The sequence below is a fragment of the Phlebotomus papatasi genome, chromosome 1 (assembly GCF_024763615.1).
Source record: "Phlebotomus papatasi isolate M1 chromosome 1, Ppap_2.1, whole genome shotgun sequence".
Lineage (NCBI taxonomy): Eukaryota > Metazoa > Arthropoda > Insecta > Diptera > Psychodidae > Phlebotomus > Phlebotomus papatasi.
Window position 1 is genome coordinate 91878457 of NC_077222.1, and position 24232 is coordinate 91902688.

At 37.3% G+C, this 24232-nt stretch overlaps 2 protein-coding genes and 2 non-coding genes across 4 annotated transcripts in view; 1 reads left to right on the forward strand and 3 right to left on the reverse strand.

Annotated features, from left to right (window-relative positions):
• Positions 1–914: 914 nt before the first annotated feature.
• On the forward strand, positions 915–18564 carry LOC129809743 (C2 domain-containing protein 5). The gene is made up of 7 exons (XM_055859788.1): positions 915–1641; positions 5330–5514; positions 7087–7292; positions 13024–14634; positions 17651–17847; positions 17906–18178; positions 18249–18564. Exons 1-7 carry the CDS (start codon positions 997–999, stop codon positions 18309–18311), a joined length of 3180 nt encoding a protein of 1059 aa, XP_055715763.1. The 5' UTR covers positions 915–996; the 3' UTR covers positions 18312–18564.
• Positions 18564–18637, reverse strand: Trnat-agu (transfer RNA threonine (anticodon AGU)). The gene has a single exon. It is a non-coding gene; the product is annotated as a tRNA-Thr (tRNA).
• Positions 18638–19069: 432 nt separating this feature from the next.
• Trnaf-gaa (transfer RNA phenylalanine (anticodon GAA)) lies at positions 19070–19142 on the reverse strand. The gene has a single exon. It is a non-coding gene; the product is annotated as a tRNA-Phe (tRNA).
• A 3683-nt stretch (positions 19143–22825) lies between these two features.
• The window catches only part of LOC129809744 (exosome complex exonuclease RRP44), a 63391-nt gene continuing 61984 nt past the window's right edge, over positions 22826–24232 (reverse strand). The window contains exon 4 of the mRNA XM_055859790.1: positions 22826–23448. The gene's annotated coding sequence lies outside the window, so the exon portion shown is untranslated. The remainder of the gene's footprint in view (positions 23449–24232) is intronic.

Below are 24232 nucleotides of genomic sequence, written 5' to 3' on the forward strand. Positions count from 1 at the left end.
CTGAATGCCACAAAAGTAGTTCATGTAAGCAATATTTTTTCGTTGAAAGGAATTTTCATAAGCTATGCGGGCTTTTCCATTTTCACGAGAGCCACCAAAAAAATGTATTTTTGGCAGAAAAAAAAGTGCGACAATGTGCAAAATGCGAGATAGAATATTTTCCCACACGAGTGCTTTATCACTTTTTTTGGGGGAGACGCGTAGTTCAGCTCCGTCGACCAGCACCAAACTGAATGCGTGGATGCGATTTCGTCGTTCTTTATAGCAATACCATCCCTCAGGGGGTGGCCAAACCATCCCACCCAACCACCCTCTTGGGAGGCGAAAGAGTGAAAGTTGCTGCTTCTGTGCGCTAGCTTCGTCACAATTGCTCTCGCTCTCGGTGGCTTCTTTCACGCCGAGGGTGTCTTGCTTGGTGAGGTGTTGTGGAATTGGAAGGATGTGGCAACATTTCTTGTATCATTATCAACTCGTAGCATATTACACCGGTACTCCATTGGGCCAGGATATGACGCCAAATGCCGGTAAGGAATTCAGAAAAACGGTGTGAAAAGTGCCTTATTTGCATTCACAAATCAAAATTTTATCATCCTGACCCTCTTGAACATTCTTGAAGAATAATATTGTAAGATAATCCAGAAGGATCTCCAGGAAATTAGCTCTAAAGCTCTTAAAGACTTTTCTTGAGCTCTTCCTCAAAGAAATTCAGTACCTAATTAACTTTTCCTTCTGATAAAATCATCAAATTATCAAAGAAATAAATTCCCACATAAAAAACAGCAGGAAAACCTACAAAAACTGATAAGAATGATAAAAGGATGAAAAGCGCGGGAAATAATTCCCGCCAAATCATTTCGTGCACTTTACTTTGGGTTTTTGCTGGCAGCTTCCCCTCTTTCTACTTTCAAGCCAGTGATCAGCTGTTCAGTGAAAATTTTCAGACGCTGTTTTTTCGCTCCACATTTTTGCAATTTTCACCCACAAATACCCCACAGAATGCCAGGAAAAGTGAAAGTGAAGGTTCTAGCAGGGCGGAACTTGCCCGTGATGGACCGGAGTAGTGACACAACGGATGCATTTGTGGAATTGAAGCTCGGGGGCATCACACACAAAACTGACGTCTTCCGGAAAAGTCTCAATCCCCAGTGGAATTCTGACTGGTACAGATTCGAGATGGACGATGCTGAGCTTCAGGATGAACCCTTGCAGATCCGCCTCATGGATTATGACACCTACTCGGCCAATGATGCCATCGGGAAGGTGCACATCTGTCTCAATCCCTTGCTGATTCCCAGCGCAGCTATTGATCCGTCTGGGCAAACCAGTGGCCATGGGAAGGGTTCAATGATGTCCGGATGGTTCCCAGTGTTTGACACCATGCATGGTATTCGCGGAGAGGTGAATCTCATCGTGAAAGTTGATCTATTCTCGGATGTCAATAAGTTCCGGCAGAGTTCCTGCGGAGTTCAGTTTTTTCATTCTCCCAACATACCTCATGGGTATCATGCACCCGGCATTCATGGATTTGTCGAGGAGTTGGTGGTGAATGATGATCCGGAGTATCAATGGATTGATAAGATCAGAACTCCCAGGGCTTCCAATGAAGCCCGGCAAGTTGTCTTCCTTAAGCTATCCGGAGAGGTAAGTCAAAGTGTTTTTATATTTTTTTCCAGTTTTTCCTATTAAATTCGTCATTCTGAACAAGCAAATTGTCCGATATGAAGCAACTTGACTTTTTTGGAAAGGTATTGAACTGTTCTAAGAAAAAAACCTTGAAGTTCCTAAGAGTACCGCAAAAGCCGTTTTTGAACTAATAATTTCAGAAAAGCAAGATAAGCTCCCTAATTCTCTATTCTAAATGGTGAAAATTAAAAATTCTAAAAAGGTTTAATGGTGCTATTCCTAAATGAAGAGGTCTTTCCTGAACATTTTTTCAGCTCTTTACTGTTCTTAAATGCTTCTGCATTACCGACTTTTCTTTGCGTTGAATTCTGCCTTGACTATTTGGTATTTTGGAACACGACGATGACTAACGAGGACTGATGAAAATAGTCGATAATGCAGAAACACTTAAGAACAGTCATGCGCTAAAAAGAATGTTCAGCAGAAAGATTTCGCTTTTTCATTTTTTATTGTAATAGCAGGAATAGAACCATCAGTGGATCAGTTAATAGAACTTTATTTCTGAGCCCTGTAAGTCCTACGCATTAAATTCTAAAAAAATTAGGCTAACTTCCCTTTTTCATAAGAAAATTCTTAATATCTTTTATGAACCAATTTGAACAGATTTGGTTATTTTGAAAAGGTTTCAGATTTTTCTATCAGTCTTGAATATCTGAAATTTGTAGTTTCACTACAGAAGGCGCTGTAGTCTTAGTTTTGGTAAAATTTGGAAAAAGTGTTTAATTTAAAATTGTTTAATAAAGGAGAATGGTCAAATCCGGTCCCGGAATCGCCACGAACGGGACCTATGTCAATGGATAGACATTGATATGGGTAACAACTTTTGTTCTGGGACCAAAGTTCTAAACCATGGAGGAAAAGTTTTAGAGCAAAAAAACTATTTCTTAGAAGAAGGAAAGGGCAAAAGTATACTTATATGGGCAGCGATTCATCTTTATCCAGAGATGAGAGTAGGCGCATTTTGTAGGTACTGATATAAGATTAAAAAATTGCCGGAATCCAGGACGATAAACGCTGGGAGTCCTTGTAAAAAAGCCTCTATCCTTCCGATAAATCACTATTTTGACAACAAATTACGCAAGAACTGCTAAAGCGATCTTGATGAAATTCGGTATAGGATCAGTGTATTACTTAAACTTTTTATCTATGCGTACCGCCCCCTCCCCCCACCCTCCATTCTGATAGCCCCCATACAAAATGAGGCCATTTTACTTTATAACTCCTTTCTGAGAAAAGGTATTTTCAACAATCCTCACGAAGAACTTTTTGATCGAGCTTGATTGAATGAAAAAAAATGGATAAGTAATAACGTTAACAATCATTTTCCAGATTTTATATATTTCATTTTTCGTCTCATTAAGATCTGTTGGTACGTGAAAGATAGAAATATATCCTCATTGTATAATCTAATTAGCATTAGTGGTGATTTTTTTTTTTTGATATTGTAATAAAGATTTTGGAATTTCTTCTCGATTTATTGTCTACAGAAGATGTACTAAAATGCAATTCAGTGGATTAATAACAATTTGTGCGAAGGAATTCTTTCTATATTGGGACTATCAGACAGATGGGTGTTGGGGTGGTATGCTAGTTAAAGAGTCTTCTTTAGGCTTTGTTCCATGTCGAATTTCAGCTTTTTACCTCCTCTCTGAAAGGAATTATATGTTAAAATGCTCTCATTTTGTATAGGGGTTACAAGAAGGGATGATGGAAGAAGGGTTCGGTATGTATGGTTAAAAAGTTTTCTTTAAGCCTTGTTCGCATGCCGTATTTCAGCATTGTACCTCTTCTCAGAAAGAAGTCGTAAGATAAAATGACCTCATTTTGTATGGGGGCTATCAGAATGGAGGGTAGGGGGAGGGGTTGGTATGCATGAATAAAAAGTTTAAGTAATACACTGACCCTATACCGAATTTCATCAAGATCGCCTTAGTCGTTCTTGAGTAATTCGTTGTCAAAACAGCGATATTTCGGAAGGATAAACGCTTTTTTTACAAGGACTCCCAGCGTTTATCGTCCTGGGTTCTGGCAATTTTTTAATCTTATATCAGTTACCTACAAAATGCGCCTACTCTCGTTTGTGGCGATTCCGGGACCAGCGTCCATATAGTTTTGACCATTCTCCTTTAAACGCTTTTAAAATTTCCTTTTTTGATAGTAATTTACAGATTCTGTCGTGTAAGAAATGTTTTCAATTTTAAAGTGAGGTCTAACTTAACCTAAAATTTTTTAAAGAATGAGGCCCTTTAATTGAAAATTCTTGCTTACAATGTCTTATAAAGATATTATAAGTAACAATTTGTGATTCCCTTTGCAATTTCAATAAGGGAAAGTTTTCTGGCTTCGCACGAACTTTGGCTTCGAACACTTTATATTTGTCACATTATTCCTTTAATGAATCTGAAATATTTTTTTCAGGTAATATATGACTTGAAACAAGCGATTAAAACATATTGCCATTAGGTCAGATTTATTAACCCATTCAGTCAATGTACCAGAAATACTTGAGATAGAATGTTAATATTTTGAGATTAGTTTCCTACAGATTAATAGATGAATTTTTTGAAAAGACAAAAATTTTATCCATTTTGGGGGACCGGAGATCCGCCCTCAAACTCGCGTTTTAACGGTCACTGAATTTAAATTCTGTACATTAATTCATTACAAACTCTATTGATTTAGATAGAGTAAGATTTGTCTATGGGTCGGTTATATTCCTTGCGGAACCGCTGCACCCAGGCCACTTATTTGGGCCCATTATGCACTCCCCATTCTCCTGTTCTATCTTAACCCCCAAGGCGAGTAAACCTGCTCCATATCACAGTGCTCTGTGTGCGTTCTGATACACAACACAGTACCGCTTTATATCACGGTAAACCAACCTTGGTTTATGGATCTGGGCAGTGAATGAGTATTTGTATTCGACTGAACTCTGCATGTCGAAACTTATTTCCTATACCAACCTCTCTTTTTAGGCGGTTCATTGTCAATGTATTGACATTACTTTTCCATTCATTCACTGGACGAATTCAAGACTATTACAGCAGCTGAAAAATCTGCAGCTGCCTAGTCCCGAACCCTCGACCTCACAGTCACAGAGCCACTGCTCTATCCACTGATCCACTGAGGCCCCCCGGCTCTTAATCTTAGATAGAGTAACTATCCAAAAAAAAACACATTGGCAACCAGAATTCAAATCAGGAAAGAGGATGAAGGTCAATTTTAACAAATTCGACGGGATGTCGCATTTTCCGTCCGCCATTTTGACAAAAATTTTTGCATGACTTCACACTAAGCGAGAAAAGAACAACAAAATGTATTCCCATCGCTGTCGGGCTATTTTTTCCAAGTAATTGAAGGACTAAAGTTAACTAAAAATCCATTCCCGACAGAAATTAGTATAATTATTTCCCTGGAATTAATCATCTAAAATCACTCAATTTGCGTATGATGTATAACACAATGGTAAGGAATGGGTTAAGGGATTATGGGAAAAAATATGTAGTTTTCTAAGCCAAAGTGTGTCCGAAGCTTGGAAATTCTCGAGTTATTGATACTTATTGCGTGATCATAGTGATCTTGGAGACTGATTTTTAGTCCAATAAGGTCAATAAGTCAGCTCGTTTGTTGGTTGTCCTTCTCTCAGGTCCAGCGGAAGATCGGGTTGAAAGCTCTGGACATGGGAGCGAATGCAGTGATTGGGTACAAGTTGTGCTTGGATCTGGAGGGAGATGTGGGTGTTGTTGCACGTGGAATAGGAACTGCTGTGACACTGATTAAGATCCCAGATGCTCCACCACCGCAAGTGGCAGATTCTGCCCTCATCGAAGAGTAAGTGCATCCCTCTTATTTTAGGATTTTTTATTTTAAGAGATTTTCAGTGATGGGAATAATCTGGGTCAATTTTCTCTCTCGATTTTCTGCTCTACTAATAAACTCTCTGCTGCTCGTGCTAATGATTATCCTGGCCACTTTTTTTTCTGTGCCGCATTTTTTTCTGCATTTGCAAAATCCCATTTACAAATATTTTTCACACAAAAACAGACGAACATTGAAATATCTTGAATTCCTCACATGTACCCCATCTCCGAGTCCATTTAGGGATTGTTTTAATTTTGAGGCTTGTCAAGTGGGAAGATTTTCTCTGTATCCCGTGATGAGGAATGAGAGTGATGGGGATATTGATGAGAAACTCCTGCAGAGAATGACTCAGGAAGATCTCAGGGGAAAGGCTCAGGGGGGTTTTACGAAAAAGTTGAAGCACATTCATTCCTCCAGGAATAGCATTGGGAGGAGAATTTTGGCTAAAGCTCCTGAATTTGGTCTCACTAGTGCTCCAAAGCCGGTTTTGAGTGCTCCAAAGATTGAAATTGAGGGTCAGAGTCCGGGGAATGCAAGGAGTCGTAGGAGGAAGCAATTTCAGCGCTCTTCGAGTGAGGGTGCCGGAATGACGTCTCTCCTCGTGGCTTCACTGATGTCGAGTCAGACCATGGGATTGGATAGGATCTCTGAATCGCATGATTCACGACCATCTTCGCAAGAATCCAAGCATTTGTCCACGTCAATGGACATTAGTCAGTCTATTGATACCCTTTGCATGTCCCAATCCTCCAAAACGAGTCTCTTTCCAAGCTTTGAGTCTGACTCTCTGAGCTCCGACGATGAGGCGTCCGACAGCACCCCCGAGAGAGTTGAAGTCTGCTTCGATGCGGACACCGTTAGTATGGTCATGAGGAATGTCCAGGAGAAGTCAGAAGATGCATGGATTGAGCCAAAGATCCATCAACGGGAGAGTATCAAGGTTGGCTCTTCGAGGATTATCCGTGGAGATTCTGGGCAGCAGAATGAGATGATTCTCGTGGAGAGTGGAAGGCATTCACGCGAAGAGACTCTCCAGGAGATCATGAAAACCTGCCCGGAAAATCTAGACGCCCGAGATGATGTCTCATGGATAAAACCCGGTTCGACTTTTGAAGAACCTGAACTTTCTACTGGCGAACGATCTCCGAGATCTTTCCTAAAGACTCTGAGGAGTTTCAATTTCTTCGGGAGTTCCAAGAAGTCCAGCCTGAAGTTGATTCTCAAGGAAAAATTCTCCAGAAAGGCTTCAGTGAAGAAACCTCATCTGAAAATCCGGGCAATTCCGCCAACGCCTTCGCCAAAACAAACTCCAGACGCCAAAGAACCGGCTCGAGGGGTTCCTTTTATGTCATTAATCGAGCTGGCGGATAAGGATGCACTCAGTTCGTCAAAGACTCTTGTCCCTGATCGTCACAATTCACTTCCTGTAACGCTAAATAGTGTGTCCGTAGAGCAGCCTTCCATGGCATCTAACAAACACAAAAATTTGTCTCATACTAACCAGTTGTTGCTTGCACCTTCTCCTCTTTCTCCCGTTGCCAGGAATGAAGTCCCATCAGTCAGTGGAGCTGCTCCAGCAAGTCCGGGAGTTAAGACACCTTCAGCCGGACACACCAGGGCTGAATCCACGGGCTCCCGGATAACCCAGAGCCCAGCAAAGACTGCAGCATCAGCTGTGCCAGGTGCCAACAAGGATTCCGGCATCTATCGACGATCCTCAGATTCAGATCTCAGTGTTACGCCCAAAGGTGAGTCTTTTCATCCTCCTCATCCGCAATAAACCCAAGAAAACCCGACGAATAAACTCTCCATGATGCCCAAGTTCTCTCTAGGAGAAACCCCATCCAACAAAAGTGATTCGATTTTGTCCAGGAGTCTCTCAGAATCCGTAGACCAATTGGCTTGACAGCTCAAAATTGTTGCGTCCAATTTATTTTTCTTTAGAGACATTTTTTATCTTAATACATTTTTACCGTTGATATTTTATTGTGGAAACGCATGTGTTAGCAGTTTTAGGCAGAAAAAGTGAGTACAATTGATTGGTAAATGGAAGAGTGTGATCATGATTGCGAGACGAAGGGGAATGTTCTGACTGTATGTCGGATGTTTTACCATTCATAAAACCTATGCTAGATTATCGTTTCTTTGATGTTGCCTGGAAAATCTTTCAGCTTCTTATCTCTGTTACTCTCTCTCTCTCTCTGTCTCTTCTATCTCTTTGATCTCTTCTGAGTGTCTGAGAAATTTTTGTGCAAGGGATTTTACTGTTTGATGTTGATAAGTCATAAAAAAAAGCCTGGGAAAGGATGAATTTACTGGATTTTTCTTTTGGAGATTGGGAAGTGTTGGGATTCTGATCCATTGAAAAAGTAGCAGAGAACCGCACCTTTTGAACCTAAGCGAAATTAGTAAGGACACCACACCAGTCGCAAGGTGTCTTTACTAACAATTTGAAAATTTGCTGTATGTGGTTTGCATCACAAAAAGCTCAATTGTAAAATAATTCACAAAAACGAAAATAAACTGATTTCAGAATAAATTTCGAAATGAACATGGAATTCAATCATTTTTAGAATTTCGATAAAAGAATTTCAATATCTTGAATTTTATTGAAATATTGATTGCGAATATCAAATTTTAGATTAAGGCGTCTACACATTGGGACCAATTTTCGTCAAAAATTGCGTTTTTGACAGAAATTTGACGTTTCCCCCTACAACGCTGCAGGGAATTTCCTTCAAAAAAGCTATTTTTGACAAAAATTTCTCCCAATGTGTAGAGGCCATTACACAGAAAAGTAAAGTGTTTTGTAAAAATGTTCGTAAATGTTTATAAATTCCTCTGGGGGAGTTACGAAATACTCGTGAATCGTATAACCCACAAATATGTTCGTAAAAGTTTGTCTTTTTTCACAAACATTGTTTGTAACATGATCACTTGACGAGTTTTTTTTGTACTTTTACAAACATTTGTTCGTAAATGTTCGTAAACACACAAAAAATGTTCGTAAAATTTTGTCACTTGTTCGTAAATGTTTGTTTTTCTATCGAACATTTTACGAACATTTATTAACAAATGACAAAATTTTACGAACATTTTTTGTGTGTTTACGAACATTTACGAAAAAATGTTTGTAAAAGTACAAAAATGCTCGTCAAGTGATCATGTTACGAACAATGTTTGTGAAAAACCTACAAACTTTTACAAACTTTTTTGTGGGTTATACGATTCACAAACATTTACGAACATTTTTACAAAATATTTTTTTCTGTGTAGATAAAAAAAACAAACATTTTTTGTGTCAAAACATCCTGGTTATGAATTACCTGTTTAGAATTAATCTAACCAATTAATTGATAACCAGATACCTGAATGTAAAGACTGAGAATTAATATATCCGGCGAAGAAGGATCCGTTTTCCTGATATCACTTCTTTGTTATCGAGATAATTAACTAATCTTTCTTTTACACAAGTTTTAAAAGCTAATGATAACTAAATACAAAAGATAATTGTAGATTTTTTTAACTTTCAACTCCAATTGATGTTTGCACGAGGTCTTGACAAAGAATGAATGATAAATACATAACTTGACAATCTCTTTAGTACTCAAAAAATATAGTTCTAAAAAATGACTTCGGAGGATTTCTGCCAGAGCATATGGTAGAGGTAGTTCTTCACCACATCATCTGTTTCTAATTGTCCGATATAAGTTCCACATGTTCTATCGGGTGTCTTTCATATGATCTACTTTTAGTATTAAGCAAAAATATTTGCAAATGCATATTTTCCTTGTGAAATATTGGGAACATTGGGCAGCATACTTCTAAAAGAAGAGACGACTATGGAAATTCGACTCAAATCTAAGATCTATTATGATCAAAATTTCAATCGGTCAAAAAACAAGAAGAACAATTTTTTTATTCTAAGGCTCATTTAGTGAGTGCTAGAATATTTCTTGATTAGAATTAAGCGAGATAGAAGATTTTAAATACCATCCAACAATGCCGAATTACCGGCGAAATGATTCGACTGTGTAACTTATTCAAAACTTAGGCCTTTGTGGAACTTAAAGTGTCTTAGCTATGACAAAATTTTGAAATTTTTTATACTTATTTAAACGTTACTTCTTACAATTGTAACAAATTCAAGAGAATGTAGAATACGATGTAGAAAACAACGTATGAGAAAAGAAAATTGAGTAATATTTTCAAGCTTATCCAAGACATATACCATTTAGCCATAGCCTATTGTGTTATGATTATTTTTTCTTTTATATTAGAATTATGTTAGATAAAAACTTAAAGATTTGAAATAATTAGGAAAGGAAAAGTGTTACTTTGATTCTTCCCCAACCACAAACCACAATATCAGTTGTGTCTCAGCTTAACATCAAAATTTTACCTTAGTTCCCTCGTGCTTCATTTTGTCATTATTTTTAGCTGCAGCCTTTGATTGCTCATTTTACTTGAGTTTTGACTGTTTAAAAATATTATTAAACGTTATTTTCGAGAGTCATTCATGCGTACTGCCCTAATCTTCCCTAGAAAAAGTAGAGGTGTGTGTCTTTGCTTGAAAATACCGATATAACAACCTGGCTAACACATTAAGTGCTTATTAAGTATTTAATAAGGTCTCAACTCAATGACTTAATTTTAAGGAGTTGAAGAACAGTAATTTCTTTGTGGTGAATAGCGAAATTAATATGACGTAAATCTGTTTTAGCAGTAAGTACTTAATTAAGACCTTTATAAAAGTCCTTAATTAAGTGGTATGTATCAAGGATATGAAAAGTATATTGAAGTACTTAATCTATACTTTTAATACTTAATATTTCTTTTTATTTCACAAAAAAAGAACAAAAAAAATGTGTTAATTAGCAAAACGATCACGTTGCTATCAGCTCTGTTATGTTATTCGGTATCAACACTTTTTTCGCTAGCTGCAACTGATGTCGGACGAAACTGCTGTCATCCTAAATTCAGAAGAGAATGAGGCCATTGATACTGAAAATAGTCCAAAAATCGGATGTTAGGACAATTCAATCTCAATTTTCAGTGTAACTGATCTCATTGAAACAATTTATGCCGAATTTGGACAATTATGGCACCGGCACACCTTTTAGATCAGGAAAATTTCATAAAGTCGAAAATGGAATCTCTCTCTTTCTCACACGTTTTGCATATATCTCTCTCATATTCTTTCGCACTCTTATTCTTCTTTTTTAAATGTCTCAACAAATTCAATTTAGCCCAATCGAATTTGGAATGTGAAACATTCCATATAGAGATAGACATATACAAAGCGCGTGAGAAAGAAAGCGATGTGACTTTTGATTTTATGAAATTTTCTTTAAATAAGAGGTGTGCCGCGGAGCCATTTAGAAGCGAATTTGGCCAATTAAACCCGTTTTGAGACATTGCAATCCAATGCAGCGATGTAAATGTCCTTAGTGTTTCAGATGCATATTGGATAAAAATTGGTAGGACGATCGTTTAAAAAATTAAAATATTGAAAATTTTGTAAAATGTAGACTTCCGGGACTCAGCGAGCAGCAAATACTAATCGATTTTAATTCATCTGAAAACATGTATTTTCAGCTGAATTCCGCTAACCTTAGAACGACACTCACGAGGTAAAGCGTGTCCACGATAAGATTGTTCCCAAAAATAATGCTTTAAAAATGAAGTCTACATAATATTAAAAAAAGAAAAATATTTTTTGAAACTTTAATTCATTGTAGATTTATTAGATATATTAGTTTTTTAATCAAGTATTTGATTGGCGAAATCTCGAATCTTCTTCTTAAATCCTCTCATAAAGGTCTGTACAAGATCATCACAGCGGTTCTTGGTTGTTTCATTCCATTCTTTCTTGAAGTCCTCATTGTTCTCGACGCGTTTAGCATTCTTCTTCAGATCGTATTTGATAATAGCCCGATATGTTTCAACTGGACGGAGATTTGGAGTGTTTGGCGGATTTATCTATTTGATGAATTGCGTTAATTGCGATTAACTTTTTTTCCTCGTAACTTTAACACTTTTTAGGTGTAAAAATATATCAACATTTTTTTAATGTTAATTTTACACCTTTTTTAGTGTAAAATTAATATGAAAAAGGGTAACTTTAACCCATAATATACCTAAAAAGCATAATATTTACACCGATTTCGGATCAATAATGCAGGGTAAAATTAACATTTCCGGAATGTTATTATAACTTTTTCGGATTTCTCTCAGTGCATACAGTAGACTCTCTCTCAATCGGGCATATGGGGCAAAATGTCATCGAAATTTTCGATAGATTTGGGTGTCAAAGTCATTGTAAATTTCACAAAAAGTGCTGAATTATAAAGAATGATGATGAAATAAAAGGAACTACATCGAATTTGAGCAAATTTGCTTCATAATTAAACGTGAAAATGGTCAAAGAAAATTTTTCGCCCGACTAAAATAGAGCCGATTGAGCGAAAGTATACTGTACTGTACAACGAAAATGCCGAGTTAGTGACATCTGTCATAAAAATATCAAATAATTTGGAACAATCTTGTCGTGGACACGCTTTAGTGCCATTTTTATATATTTGGTTAGCATTTTTTGTTCGAGAACTGCTAGCCGGTCAGCATTTTTGCTCATAGATTTAGCAAAAATATGCAGGAAACGCTGCTTTTTTCAGCAAACTATGCTCGCTGAGCAGTTTATGTGATACAAGAGAATGTATATGTACTTTCAGCTCCCGGATTATATGCTCATGGGGCTAGGAGGTATAATAGCTCTGACTTGCTATTATATGGCGAAGAAATAAGACTTTAATTAAAAGACTATTATTTGACTATGTACAATAACTTTATTGACGCGATGTTACTTCTATGCGTGCGTTTATTAGACTGACTTCAATATTTCAAAACCTGACCTGAACAATCTCATCCTATCTCTTTTATCTATATCATCTATCTCAATACACTACAGGAGGAAGGATTCATCAAAATTTGGTAATTTTGTTGGTAATGTACACTTCCGGATCACGCGCAGAATATATGGGACAGTTGCATTCTCTATCTAGTTTTCACTTTTTGCCACAAGATGACGATACTGTCGTCCAAAAAAAATGCCTCAATTAAGGACTTACTAAGTACTTATTAAGGACTTATTTTATGCTCTTGGACAATGCTCTTAATTATCGTATTGTGCTAGTAAGAACTTAAATTGTGTTAGCCGGGAAGTGTCTTAGCTAACTCAGAATCCTAATGCAAACCAATTAAGTTTTGACTGGATCGCCAGAAATCATGTTGTCAGAGTCGTTATTGATGAGAATCTTCCCTCTGTCCACCTCCACTCTCGCATGATCTCAAGCAAGATGTCTTGATCTCTCTGATCATTATCAATGATGTTTCCACCCTAGAATGTTCCATCATCTCAAGCTACATCGATCATTTTTTTTTAGTAGGCGTAGAACATATCAAATAATACCTTTTCTCTAGGAAACTCCCTGACTTCGTGCGAAAGAGGAACTCCCGCCATTACGAGAGTTGTAGGGGCTACAATGAAGAATGCCAATACAGATAATCTCGACATGTTGGAGTATCCTTTTCTCACTTTGGATAAATATCCTCCGGGATTTATAATTCACTTGGGGTCAGCTGTATGCTCTCGCTCAGTGAAGTTGCTTGAACGAGTACCAAATCCCGATGAGCCAGAAAATCGTGACAGTTGGTGGACGGAGTTGAGAATGGAGATTCGATCTCATGCTCGAGCTTTGGGATGCAATGTTGTCTTGGGATATTCTGAGACTACGACAATCACTGAGGATGTTTGTGTGCTGTCAGCAACGGGAACTGCTGCCCTCATCAATTTTCCGTATTCTAGTGAACAGCCTGTGCGGATGACTTCGTCCCTGGACAGAGTGGAATTTGAGAAGGATGTCAAGGAGGGAATTAAAGAGCTAAAGATTGCCGGTTCAACAGCAAAGATCATTGAGGGAGTGGCTAGTAAGCCAATTGAGGAAGTTCCTGAGAGTGGAAGTGAAAAGGATACTTCCGGAACTATTCCTCCGGTAAATCCCAGCACAGTCGCTTGTTCTCTCTTACATCTGCCATATGCTGCAAATTCTGTTCCCTTCAGCGTCAGCCTGGACAATTGCACACTGTGCAGGAGAGGGAAGGTACCCAATGTCTTCCTGGCCACAATTGAGATTCCGGAATCCCTACAGATCACTGGAAGGGGATGTTTGGTCCAGGCACAGGTTTGTCGTCAGAAGCGGGATCTCAAGGGAGAGTCCAATGCCAAAGAGATCTCCGATGGACTTCCCTTCCTGGAATACGAACTCTACCGGGTGCTGATCAACAAGATGAAGGTCAAAGGAATGAATGCCATTTTCGGGCTGAAGTGCTCAATAGCTGTTGGAGAGAAGATGATGACAATTGTCGCCACAGGAACTGCTGTCTACTTAACAGCTCTCCCAGCGGCTGTTCTGCCCAAAATTGTCGGAGCTGTGCAATCTTCGTCGAATCCGGAGAAGCTCAATGAGATCCAGCGTACATTGCAGGATACAATTGAGAAGAATCGAGAGATTTATCAATTGAAATCCTTCGGAGAAATTGATCCAAGACCACTATCCGAAAGCGAAGAGAGTGACGATGAACTGGCCGAGATGGATCTCAATGTGGGCAACAAAGATGCGTGTATTCTGGAAGTAGATGACATCGATGATTTGGAAGTTATTTCACTGCTAATGGAGCCCTGTCCACCGGAAGGTTTTCACGTGGTCAACACTCAGACAGTTCCTGGTTTGCTGGATCTGGAAGTTGTGAGGAATCTACAGTACTTTGCCCAAGTCTGGCGGGGGCACATCAATCAGCAGAGTCATCTGGCTAAGAATCTTCAGCGTCTCCTGCAATGCATCTACTACAAACTTCGCAGCATGATTCCGTGTGCCATTTGCGATCTGCGCTTCACAATTGATCTTCCGGAAGCGGATTGGATTCAGGTTCTGGTGACAGGAATGGCCCTGGGACTTGGGGAACCGACGAAAATCATCAAGAACAAGCGGAGGCTCCTATCAAATTCTACGAGCAAAGATGGCATCAAGAAAGGTAAGCAGTTTGAAGCTTACACCCAAGTAACAAAATATGAACAAAATAACAATTGCACATAAGTGACTAGATAAGACATACATTTTTCGAAAAAGCTTCGAAAGTGAGAAAATACAATTCTCGAAGTAAAAATGTGAAATTTACCAAAAGGTTTACCGTAAGTAGGTTTACTTACGAAAACCTTACGTAAATTTTACCTTTGTACATTTTAACGACGGTAATCGATGGCTTTGTGAGATTTGTGAGACAATGTAAAGTTCAATAAGTTTTCAAAGGCTTCAAGAGTGAAAATTTCCAGGAAATATTTCAAACCTGCATTTAGAATGGAAATTTTAAGTGCAGGTTTGAAATTTTCACTATTGAAACCTTTGAAAACCTATTGAACTTTTCATTGTCTCACCTATTGTTCTTTTCCTTGCTAGATTTGAATGAAATTTTTTCAATAATCTCCAGGCTTTTTTTTACTTGTTTTCGTTTTAGTTCTCTAAAAGTAAGTTTACTTACGAAAATCTTACGTAAATTTTACTTTTTAGTATATTTTAACGACGGTAATTGATGACTGTGAGATTTGTGAGACAATGAAAAGTTCAATAGGTTTTCAAAGGTTTCAAGAGTGAAAATTTTCACTATTGAAACCTTTGAAAACCTATTGATCTTTTCATTGTCTCACAAATCTCACAAAGCCATCGATTACCGTCGTTAAAATATACAAAAAGGTAAAATTTACGTAAATTTACGTGAAAATTTTCAATCTTAAAACCTTTGAAAACTTATTGAACTTTTCCTTGTCTCACAAAACTTCCAAAGCCATCGAATACCGTCGTTAAAATATACAAAAAGGTAAAATTTACGTATGATTTTCGTAAGTAAACTTACTTTTAGAGAACTAAAACGAAAACAAGTAAAAAAAAATCCTGGAGATTATTGAAAGATTTTCATCCAAATCTAGCAAGGAATAATTCAAATTCCTTCCCTGTGAAAGGGTTTTTGGCACGCTCTCCAAGACAAATATCAAGAAGTGAAAAATTTTTCGGAGCTCTGGAATAACTCATAATTCCCTTCTAGGACTCCTGAACCAAAAGTTCCTCACATCCTTTTGTTCGATCAAACACGGACTGCTTGCCTTCGATCAACAATATTCCGATTGGCTCCTTTCTCCTCTTCGTGAATATACGAGCCAACTTCAACAAAAACTTTCTAAAAACTTATTTAATCATGTCTTTATTTTTCCTCCATAAGGGGGTCCCTATATCATGCATATTTTCGGGGCTGAAAAAAAAACGCGCGAACCAGCTTTATGCGTTCAATAAGCCTAGATTACTCGTAAGAGATATCTTTAAAAAAGGTGGCAGCCAAAATCTCGAAAACCAAAATCCCGAAAGCCAAAATACCGAATTTTCAAAATCCTAAAAGGCCTAAAAGGTATGAAATTATATGAAGGAAAATGTTTTGAATAATTTCCCAAGACACTGAAGATTTTCCTTTGCCTCCAGCAAGCGTGGGTGCAATCGTGGGAGTAGCTGTGACACTTTTAAGAATTCGGGATTTTGGCCCATTCGGGATTTTGGCGTTCGGGATTTTGGCTTTCGGGATTTTGACCGGGACCCCTTTCAAATATGTTACAGAAACGTCGTAATAAATGCAAAATATTGTAGGCGCCAATTTCACGCACTATTTTCAACGTCAAATATTCATAATTTACGCAATTTAAATTAATCATGACTGATTTAAGACCACTTTATGACTGCTTTATGACCACTATATGACCGTTTTATGACCACTTTATGATCGCTTTATGACTGCTATATGGCCACTTTATAACTGCTTTTTGACCGCTCTATTACCACTTTATGACCGCTTTATGACCACTTTATGACCGCTTTATGAAACACTCAGAGCAAGAGTGGGCAGTTTTGCTCTGAGGGTTTCTTATGACCGCTTTTTGACTACTTTATGACCACTTTAAGACCGCTTTATAACCACTTTACGACCGCTCTATGATCACTGTATGACCGCTCTATTACGACTTTATGACCGCTTTATGACCACTTTATAAACACTTTACGATCGCTCTATGAAATTTCAGTATGTTGCAGATGAAATAAACAGTTTTATTGAAAGGGACTACTTTACCTTATATTTCTACCCTGAGGGTGAATTCTGATATTCATATCATGAGTTTTTCACGTGATAAATTCACAGCTGTTAGATCGCCTTTTGTGAGTACTTCATCTGCTTTCCATACAAAGTGTCATGTGACACATTCTTCGTATCCCAAAATTTACATAACAGGGTAAATTAAGCTAATTCAAAACCTGCTCCAAATGGAAAGTTTTCGCTACTCCAAATGGATACGCCATTATTTGCATGATAAATAAGTACTACAGTAGAGTTCCTCAAATTTGAACATTTGGGGGGTATAGATGACATTTCTCACTCCTCAAATTTGAACAATATTTTTAAAAACGTAACGGAATTCATGTGAAATTCACTTTCCCTAAATTAAAACTCTCTGGAACTGGTTTTGAATTAGGACATTTACCCTATGTGAAAGGGAAATTTTTGCGGATATTCGGGAATTTGGCTTTGGGATTTTGGTTTTTGGGACCTTTGTCTCTTTGGTTTTGGGATTTTGCCCCTTTCGGGATTTTAGCCGCAACCGATGGAGCATACAAAAGGTCTTGTACTTTTTATGACTTTCTGAAACATTTGAAGTTTGTCAGATCAACACTAGGAGCGCTGTTGTAGTAAAAATAATATATGGGGAAGTGGGGTACCTTTGAATGTGGGGCAGCTTCGTAATTGAGATTTATCTCCTATAATCCAAATGGAACTGAGCCATATTATAATGTAATTTAGCTCTTCAATTTGTTTGTTCAGCTATGTCAGGTTCAATTTTATTTAAAAATAAGTGAAAAATTCCAATTTCAAAGGTGCCCCATATTCAAATTGCCCCACTTCTTCATATAATTTTTTTGAATTCACACAAAATTGTTGTTATTATTTGTTTTTTCAGTTGAGGACGAGTTAATCTTCAATCTGGAAGATGATCATGTCTTTGAGACAATTGCACCCTCAGCTTCCGGAGTTTCCCAGAGTCTGACTCATACTCCAACAACGCACAATCCTCCTGGTCCTTTCTCGCAAACTGGATCCTTGAAGTTGAGGAACAAGTCTCCCACAAGAGGGAAAGCTCCGAAGCTCTCAAGACATGTAAGTTTTGAGTATTTTGAGGGAGTTTTGGGTGAGTTTCACAGAAGATTTATTCCAGATGCCTCTGAGGGAGCGATATGGAGTAGACGTGACGCCGTTGAGTTACGTTCCTGGTGGTCGGATTGACAAATATCTGGGAAATCTCAATTTCTTCTTCATCCGCGAGAGTACATCGATTCGGGAAAATGGAGGAATTTGTGGATTTGTCCATGGGTTTATCACTGAGCTTCTGGCTGTGGTTAGAGCTCATGTGACTGCCCTGGGTGGAAATGCCATTGTTTCATTCTACATGACTGAACTTCTGCTCAATGAGAGCATCCACAAAAACCAGGTAGGTGGTAATTGTTCAATTTTTTTTAGTTTTGCAAGTAGGAAAAGGGAAAATTATGTCGATTTTTTAGGGCCAGAGTCTGATCAGTGTTGGCGGAGATGTTGTCTTTGTCTCTTATTATGCCGATGAATGAACTTCCGTTGTGCCGGGAGTGAATGTTGAGTCACAAAATAGAGTGGATTAGCTAGTCTGTAAGATGCAATCTTCCTCTGTAGGTATTTTTCCTTCTCATTTTGGATGTTTCTCTGAATGAGAGGATGTTTTGTTTTTATTGTCGTTTTGTCGACCCAATTGACTGTTCAGAATATTATTACTGTGTACCTTTATAGTCAAATATCTGCAAAAAAATATTAAATAAATAGAAAAAAAAGATTTTCTGCAAAAAAGGCACCGGCGAGATTCGAACTCACGATCTCCTGTTTACTAGACAGGCGCTTTAACCAACTAAGCCACGGCGCCGTGGATGCACCATGTTTCTTAAAACCGAAACATATGTTTTCCCCTCGACAGCTCATAGGGTGCCCCTAAAGGGATTATCTCAATGATTGATAAGGTATTCAATCCAAGCTTCAATACATTTTACATGCTTTGATTTTTATCAAAAATTGTTTCAAAATTGATTGATTTGTTCTTGATAAGGTTTTCTTCCATCGTTCATTGCGACAAGGTTTGTGTCTCCTCAAGAGATAACGTCTCACTTTATTAAATTATTTGCAGTCTGCAGTATCTTCACTTCAGGGGAATGTGACGCAAATAATTATCATTGTTGAAATATTTCTAATAAAAAATTATTTGACCTACCAATTTACCAAGAATTGTCTCTTGATTTATTAAAACCTCATGTAATTATTATTTTAAGTGAAAAAAAAACAATTTGCAAAAAAGAAGGTCTGCCGAAACCCGGGATTGAACCGGGGACCTTTAGATCTTCAGTCTAACGCTCTCCCAACTGAGCTATTTCGGCTGTTGAAAGCTTTTGGTAGATGTTTAAAGTCCCATTAGGGTCTTTCCCGCCGATTTTTTTGGCGCGAAAGCTTTTTAATGGCCAAAATTAAATGCTTTCAAGATGATTGAATATCTCAAAGTAGGATGGTTACGTGGGAGATTAAAAATTTATTTTTATTGAGTATAAATATGATACATAGGGGTATTTTCGTGGGCGATTTGAAGAGTTCTGTGAGAGCATAAAAAGAGTATTGATTCCTCATGGGGAAAATTTATTTTCTTTGATCATCATAATACTTCGATATTTTGTTAAAAATATTTTTGTTTTTGCTAAACGGATGTTTTCTTGGTTTTCTTTATTCGTGATCAAAGGTTAGTCTTGCGGAAGTATTAATGATAAGAAGTATTGAATGTCAACATTTCGGATGGAATTCACGAATTTTATATTCGTAAATTTTTTTAATATGGTTCTAAAATAAATTTTCTGCTTTTCACTAAAAGAAAAGCTGAGTTAAAAGTCAGGGTATTTAATATATTTCGTCATGTTGGCTTAACAACTGTGCTAACTGTATTTTCTATATGTCTCTACACTCGTTTTTATAAAGTAAATTCATTGAAATTATCCCTGTACTATTAGCAATGTTTACTGATATTTTCAATCACATCATAACTCCCTCTTCGTTTCTATATCAATGGAAAAATTGCTTTAGTTGTTCCGATTCCAAAGATATCGAACCCTACCTCGCCTTCAGGATTCAGACCTATTATCCTATTACCATCACTTTCGAAAGCATTCGAGGATTCGAGTCTGTTCAAAGATGAACATGGATACACAGCATTCAAAGATATTTAAGCACATATTCATGCGGTAGGGACTTTATCATCAAAATTTGCAGTGAATCCCGATACATCCTTGACAAGTCCTTTAGACTTCGAAGGTAAAAAACCTTCATCTTTCTTCTCAGAATGTTGATAGGATCCGTTGAAAGACTGAACTATTAGAATTATTAGAATAGATTATTAAGTATTGCTGAGTAATTGCAATGCCCAAGGAGGGGCTTGTTATTTCTCTTACCATAAGGACCAAAGGAACGGGACTAGTCTCAATATATTTTCTATGTCCTTAACTAGGTCCCAGTCAAAATCCCGAAAGCCAAAATCCGGAATGGGCCAAAATCCCGAATTATTAAAAGTGTCATAGCTACTCCCACGATGTCACCCGTGTTTACTGGAGGCAAAGGAAAATCTTTAGTGTCTTAGGAAATTATTCTAAACATTTTCCTCTATATAATTTAATCCTATCAGGATTTTGAACATTTTTGATTTTGGCGTTCGGGATTTTGGCTTTCGGGATTTTGGCTGCACCGCCCTAACTAATAGGACAATAGAGTCTCGTCCTTTATGGATTCAAATGCTTCCTTAATATATCAAAATTACTTTGTACAATTTCGCTCTTTTAGAAACTTCTAAATTTATCAATAATTTAACTTGAAATTTCAAGGACTTCTGGAATGAAACCTAAAATAAAATTTATATCACTCAGAGTATTTTCGAGGTTTTTAATTCCAAGGATTCATCCATGATTCTAATTATCTTTATAACTAATAATAAGTCAATATTCAAGATAAAAGTTATGGTGTTTTCTAAAACATAAGAGCAAAATTGTATATTTTCAAGGTTAAACCCTCTAATAGTGTTTTCTTTATTATGCAGAAAAGTAGTTATACATAATTTGGTCTAAGGTAATTAATGGTTCACTAAACTCAAAAAAACCATCCGTGCTTCACTATCTCTTTTCGTTTGGGTGCCAGATGAAAAAAAGTAAAGACCGCCTGGAGACGGTCATTTCTGTTTAAGGCATCAAAATACTAAAATATTTTTATTGAAAAATAGTAAAATAAATGAATATTCTATTATTATCTAAAAAAGGATAATTTTTAGGAAAAACGTTCAGATTTAGAATTTTTATAAGACATTAATGAAGCTCAAGGTGTTTCAATGAGACTGATTTTAAACTAATAGGTCGCAGGTTAGGTATGAAAACGTCACTTTCTTGTATATTTCGAAGGTACTTTTAAATGCATTGCTCATCTTCTGGCCCTACACAAAATAAATATTTTGTAAAAATGTTCGTAAATGTTTGTGAATTCCTATGGGGGAGTTACGAAATGCTCGTGAATTGTATAACCCACAAACATGTTCGTAAAAGTTTGCACTTTTTCACAAACATTGTTCGTAACATAATAACTTGACGAGCATTTTTTGTACTTTTACAAACATTTGTTCGTAAATGTTCATAAACACACTAAAAATGTTCGTAAAATTTTGTCATTTGTTCGTAAATGTTCGTAAAATGTTCGACAGGAAAACAAACATTTACGAACAAATGACAAAATTTTACGAACATTTTTTGGGTGTTTACGAACATTTACAAACAAATGTTTGTTCACTTTTGAATCACTCTTGAAGTCTGCTTTTTTCTCAATTTCGCTTAATTCGCAAAAAAATCGACCGTTTTACTCATTCTGGGAAGTCTTCGTGGCATTTTAAATTTTAATTGTTTTCTATGATTAATATGTGTTGATTAATATGTTTGGTTGTTCTACCAGAACAACCAAAACAATTAAATGAAAAATTCGGTATCTTTTGAAAATTTTACGTCTGAACCGATAACACGGTCCACAGGCAGTCTTCCTTTTTTCCTTCTAAAACTCACACTTTCAATTTTTTCACATTTATCAATTGAAATATACAAATTTAGAATAACATCAGGCATTAAAATTCTTACTACAGTTTACTTTAAAACGATTGTTTTGCACTTTAAAACGAAAAATGTAGCGAATAAAATTTTGTTGTTTTTTCTCTGACCTGTCACACAAAACTGAAGATTCCTGGAGCCATTCGAAGAGCAGGGAATTGTTCTGAGTTATTCAGAATAATTTCCTCCTCTAGCCTGAGCTCTGACTCTGGCGGAGTTTGGTCACCTTCCTCCTGGTACTGGTAGTGACCAAGACTGGAAGACATGGAAGTCTCTCAATCGTTTGAGAAGCAGTGTAGCGCGTTCGAGAGACAACAGACGGCGATGGGGATTCTCCGAATGTGACGTCCTATTTGACTATGGGGTGATTCCTACCATCCCCCCCTTTGTGTGTTTGTCCATTGTCCCCTACCTCATACGGAACAGGGTATTTGATGTCGGTAAGTCCGCTTGCCATTGACGTGGCCCGTTTTCGGGCAAGACATCCTTAATTTTTATGCCTCGATACGATAAATAATATATCCCTGTGCGCGATATCTCTTCGAACCCCGCAAGTGCGATTCTAATTACATTTATTCTTGGGCAGATTTACTCCTTGCTCTGGTATTTACATTACCTTATCTGCCTTACCTTACTTGCTATTAACTTTGTCTCACAGATATTATGCATAGGTATGCCACGGTATCTCGTGGAACGCAGTGGTTGGATAATCCACTACATTAGGGCTTCATACCTCCATGAGGCCATAGTTCTGGTTGTCACATTCCCCGGGACTTCCTTTTTAGAAAGAAAGTGATCTGTAAGAGCTCTGTTGAATTTCCATGGTACAGAGGACAGATTGCCTTACTTTTATCAATAAATCGAATTGAATTGTAAAATGATTAACTCTATCGCATATTTTTTGGTATCGGAGAAGGAAGAGAATTTCATCAAAATTCAAACACTAACCATCAAGAGTTAAATATTTATTTTTATTTTTTTATATCGATAAACATTACATTATTTTGAAGGTGTAATCTCCTGTACGAATACATTTGTGAATTTTATAATGCAGCACAGATGTTTCTATATGTACAAAATAGAGGGATTGCATGCTGAAGAGTTGCAAAATGTATCTCAGAGAAAAGGTTTGCAGCCATCTCTACCACTAACTCTGCTGTCTCTTGGACAGTGAATTTTTGGGGGAAATAATCGTGGGGGGATCTTCAGGGATTTTTGGGGAAGAAGGCAAGGAGGGTGGAGGGTTCCGGGGAGTGCTTAACGACGTCGACCGAATCGCAGAAATATGTGATCAACATCTGTCCTCTTGCCGCCCAATTGTGAGGATGACAGGGAGGCGAGATCCTCGGGCCTGAACATGAGAGCAGATGTTTCTCCACGTAGGTAGGCGCTGAGTAGGTTGGAGAAGTGATTTGAATCCTCCAGGACTTTACACACCTTCTTTATGTTCGGTGGCAGGTCCTCCACGATGGTGGGATCGCATAGCTGGGGAACGGGGGATGTTTGCACGACCACAAGGGCCACAAGGAGCAGTAGCAGCACTTGATGGTACATCGTCACTGTGTGTCTGCAAAATTGCACAAAAATTTACTCCCATTAATATCAATTCCGCGGAAGATGCGCGACTAACGAGCATGGCTTTTCTGCTAAAGGATAAATCACCCTGAGGGAAAATATACTTTTTCCCAGAAAGTTGCATCTTTTGCTCTTTGAGGGATTAAAGTGGGAATTGGGCTAAGAAATTTTTCACCCACGTACTATAATTGTTGCTTAGCATATTCTTTATGAATATTTATTGGAAAGGCTCACGTATACGTCTTCTTGGGAGGTTTTCCTTGAATTTTCTCTCTCTGTTGATGTTTAGTACCAATTAGGAAGACTTTTTTTCTGCCTTGAAAGAGAAATGTAAGAAAAAATATAGGGAAATGGAAAAGTTTGTTGCAAGTTTTCATTCTCATGAAATATTAGGACGATAAATTTGTTGGTCTTATTATTGAATTTTCTTTGAAATCAGTTGAAGTTTGAATTCGCTCAAAAATGTTGAAGAGGAAGCAATTTTTGTTTATTTATTCAAGTTTATGTAAACATTTTATACAAAATATTGCTAAAAAATATTTTTATTTAAAATTCTGATGCCCATTCTATTAGGGAATGGCTTTCAGGCTTCGAACATGCTCTGACTTCGAATATTTTCTATTTGTCTCATATTCTTTTAATGAATATGAAAATATATTTTAATAGCTAGTCTTAAGTCACATATTTCCTGTAAAAATTAAGTAAGATTCATTCAAGGAGGGAAAAATATGAAGTGTTCGAAGCCAGAGCATGTGCGAAGCCTTTAAGCCTTCCCC

Coding starts and splice junctions, on each gene's coding strand:
- LOC129809743 (XM_055859788.1), top strand. CDS start 997: ATGCCAGGAAAAGTGAAAGTGAAGGTTCTAGCAGGGCGGAACTTGCCC. Junction 1,642..5,329: donor TCCTTAAGCTATCCGGAGAG/GTAAGTCAAAGT, acceptor TCCTTCTCTCAG/GTCCAGCGGAAGATCGGGTT. Junction 18,179..18,248: donor AGAGCATCCACAAAAACCAG/GTAGGTGGTAAT, acceptor TCGATTTTTTAG/GGCCAGAGTCTGATCAGTGT.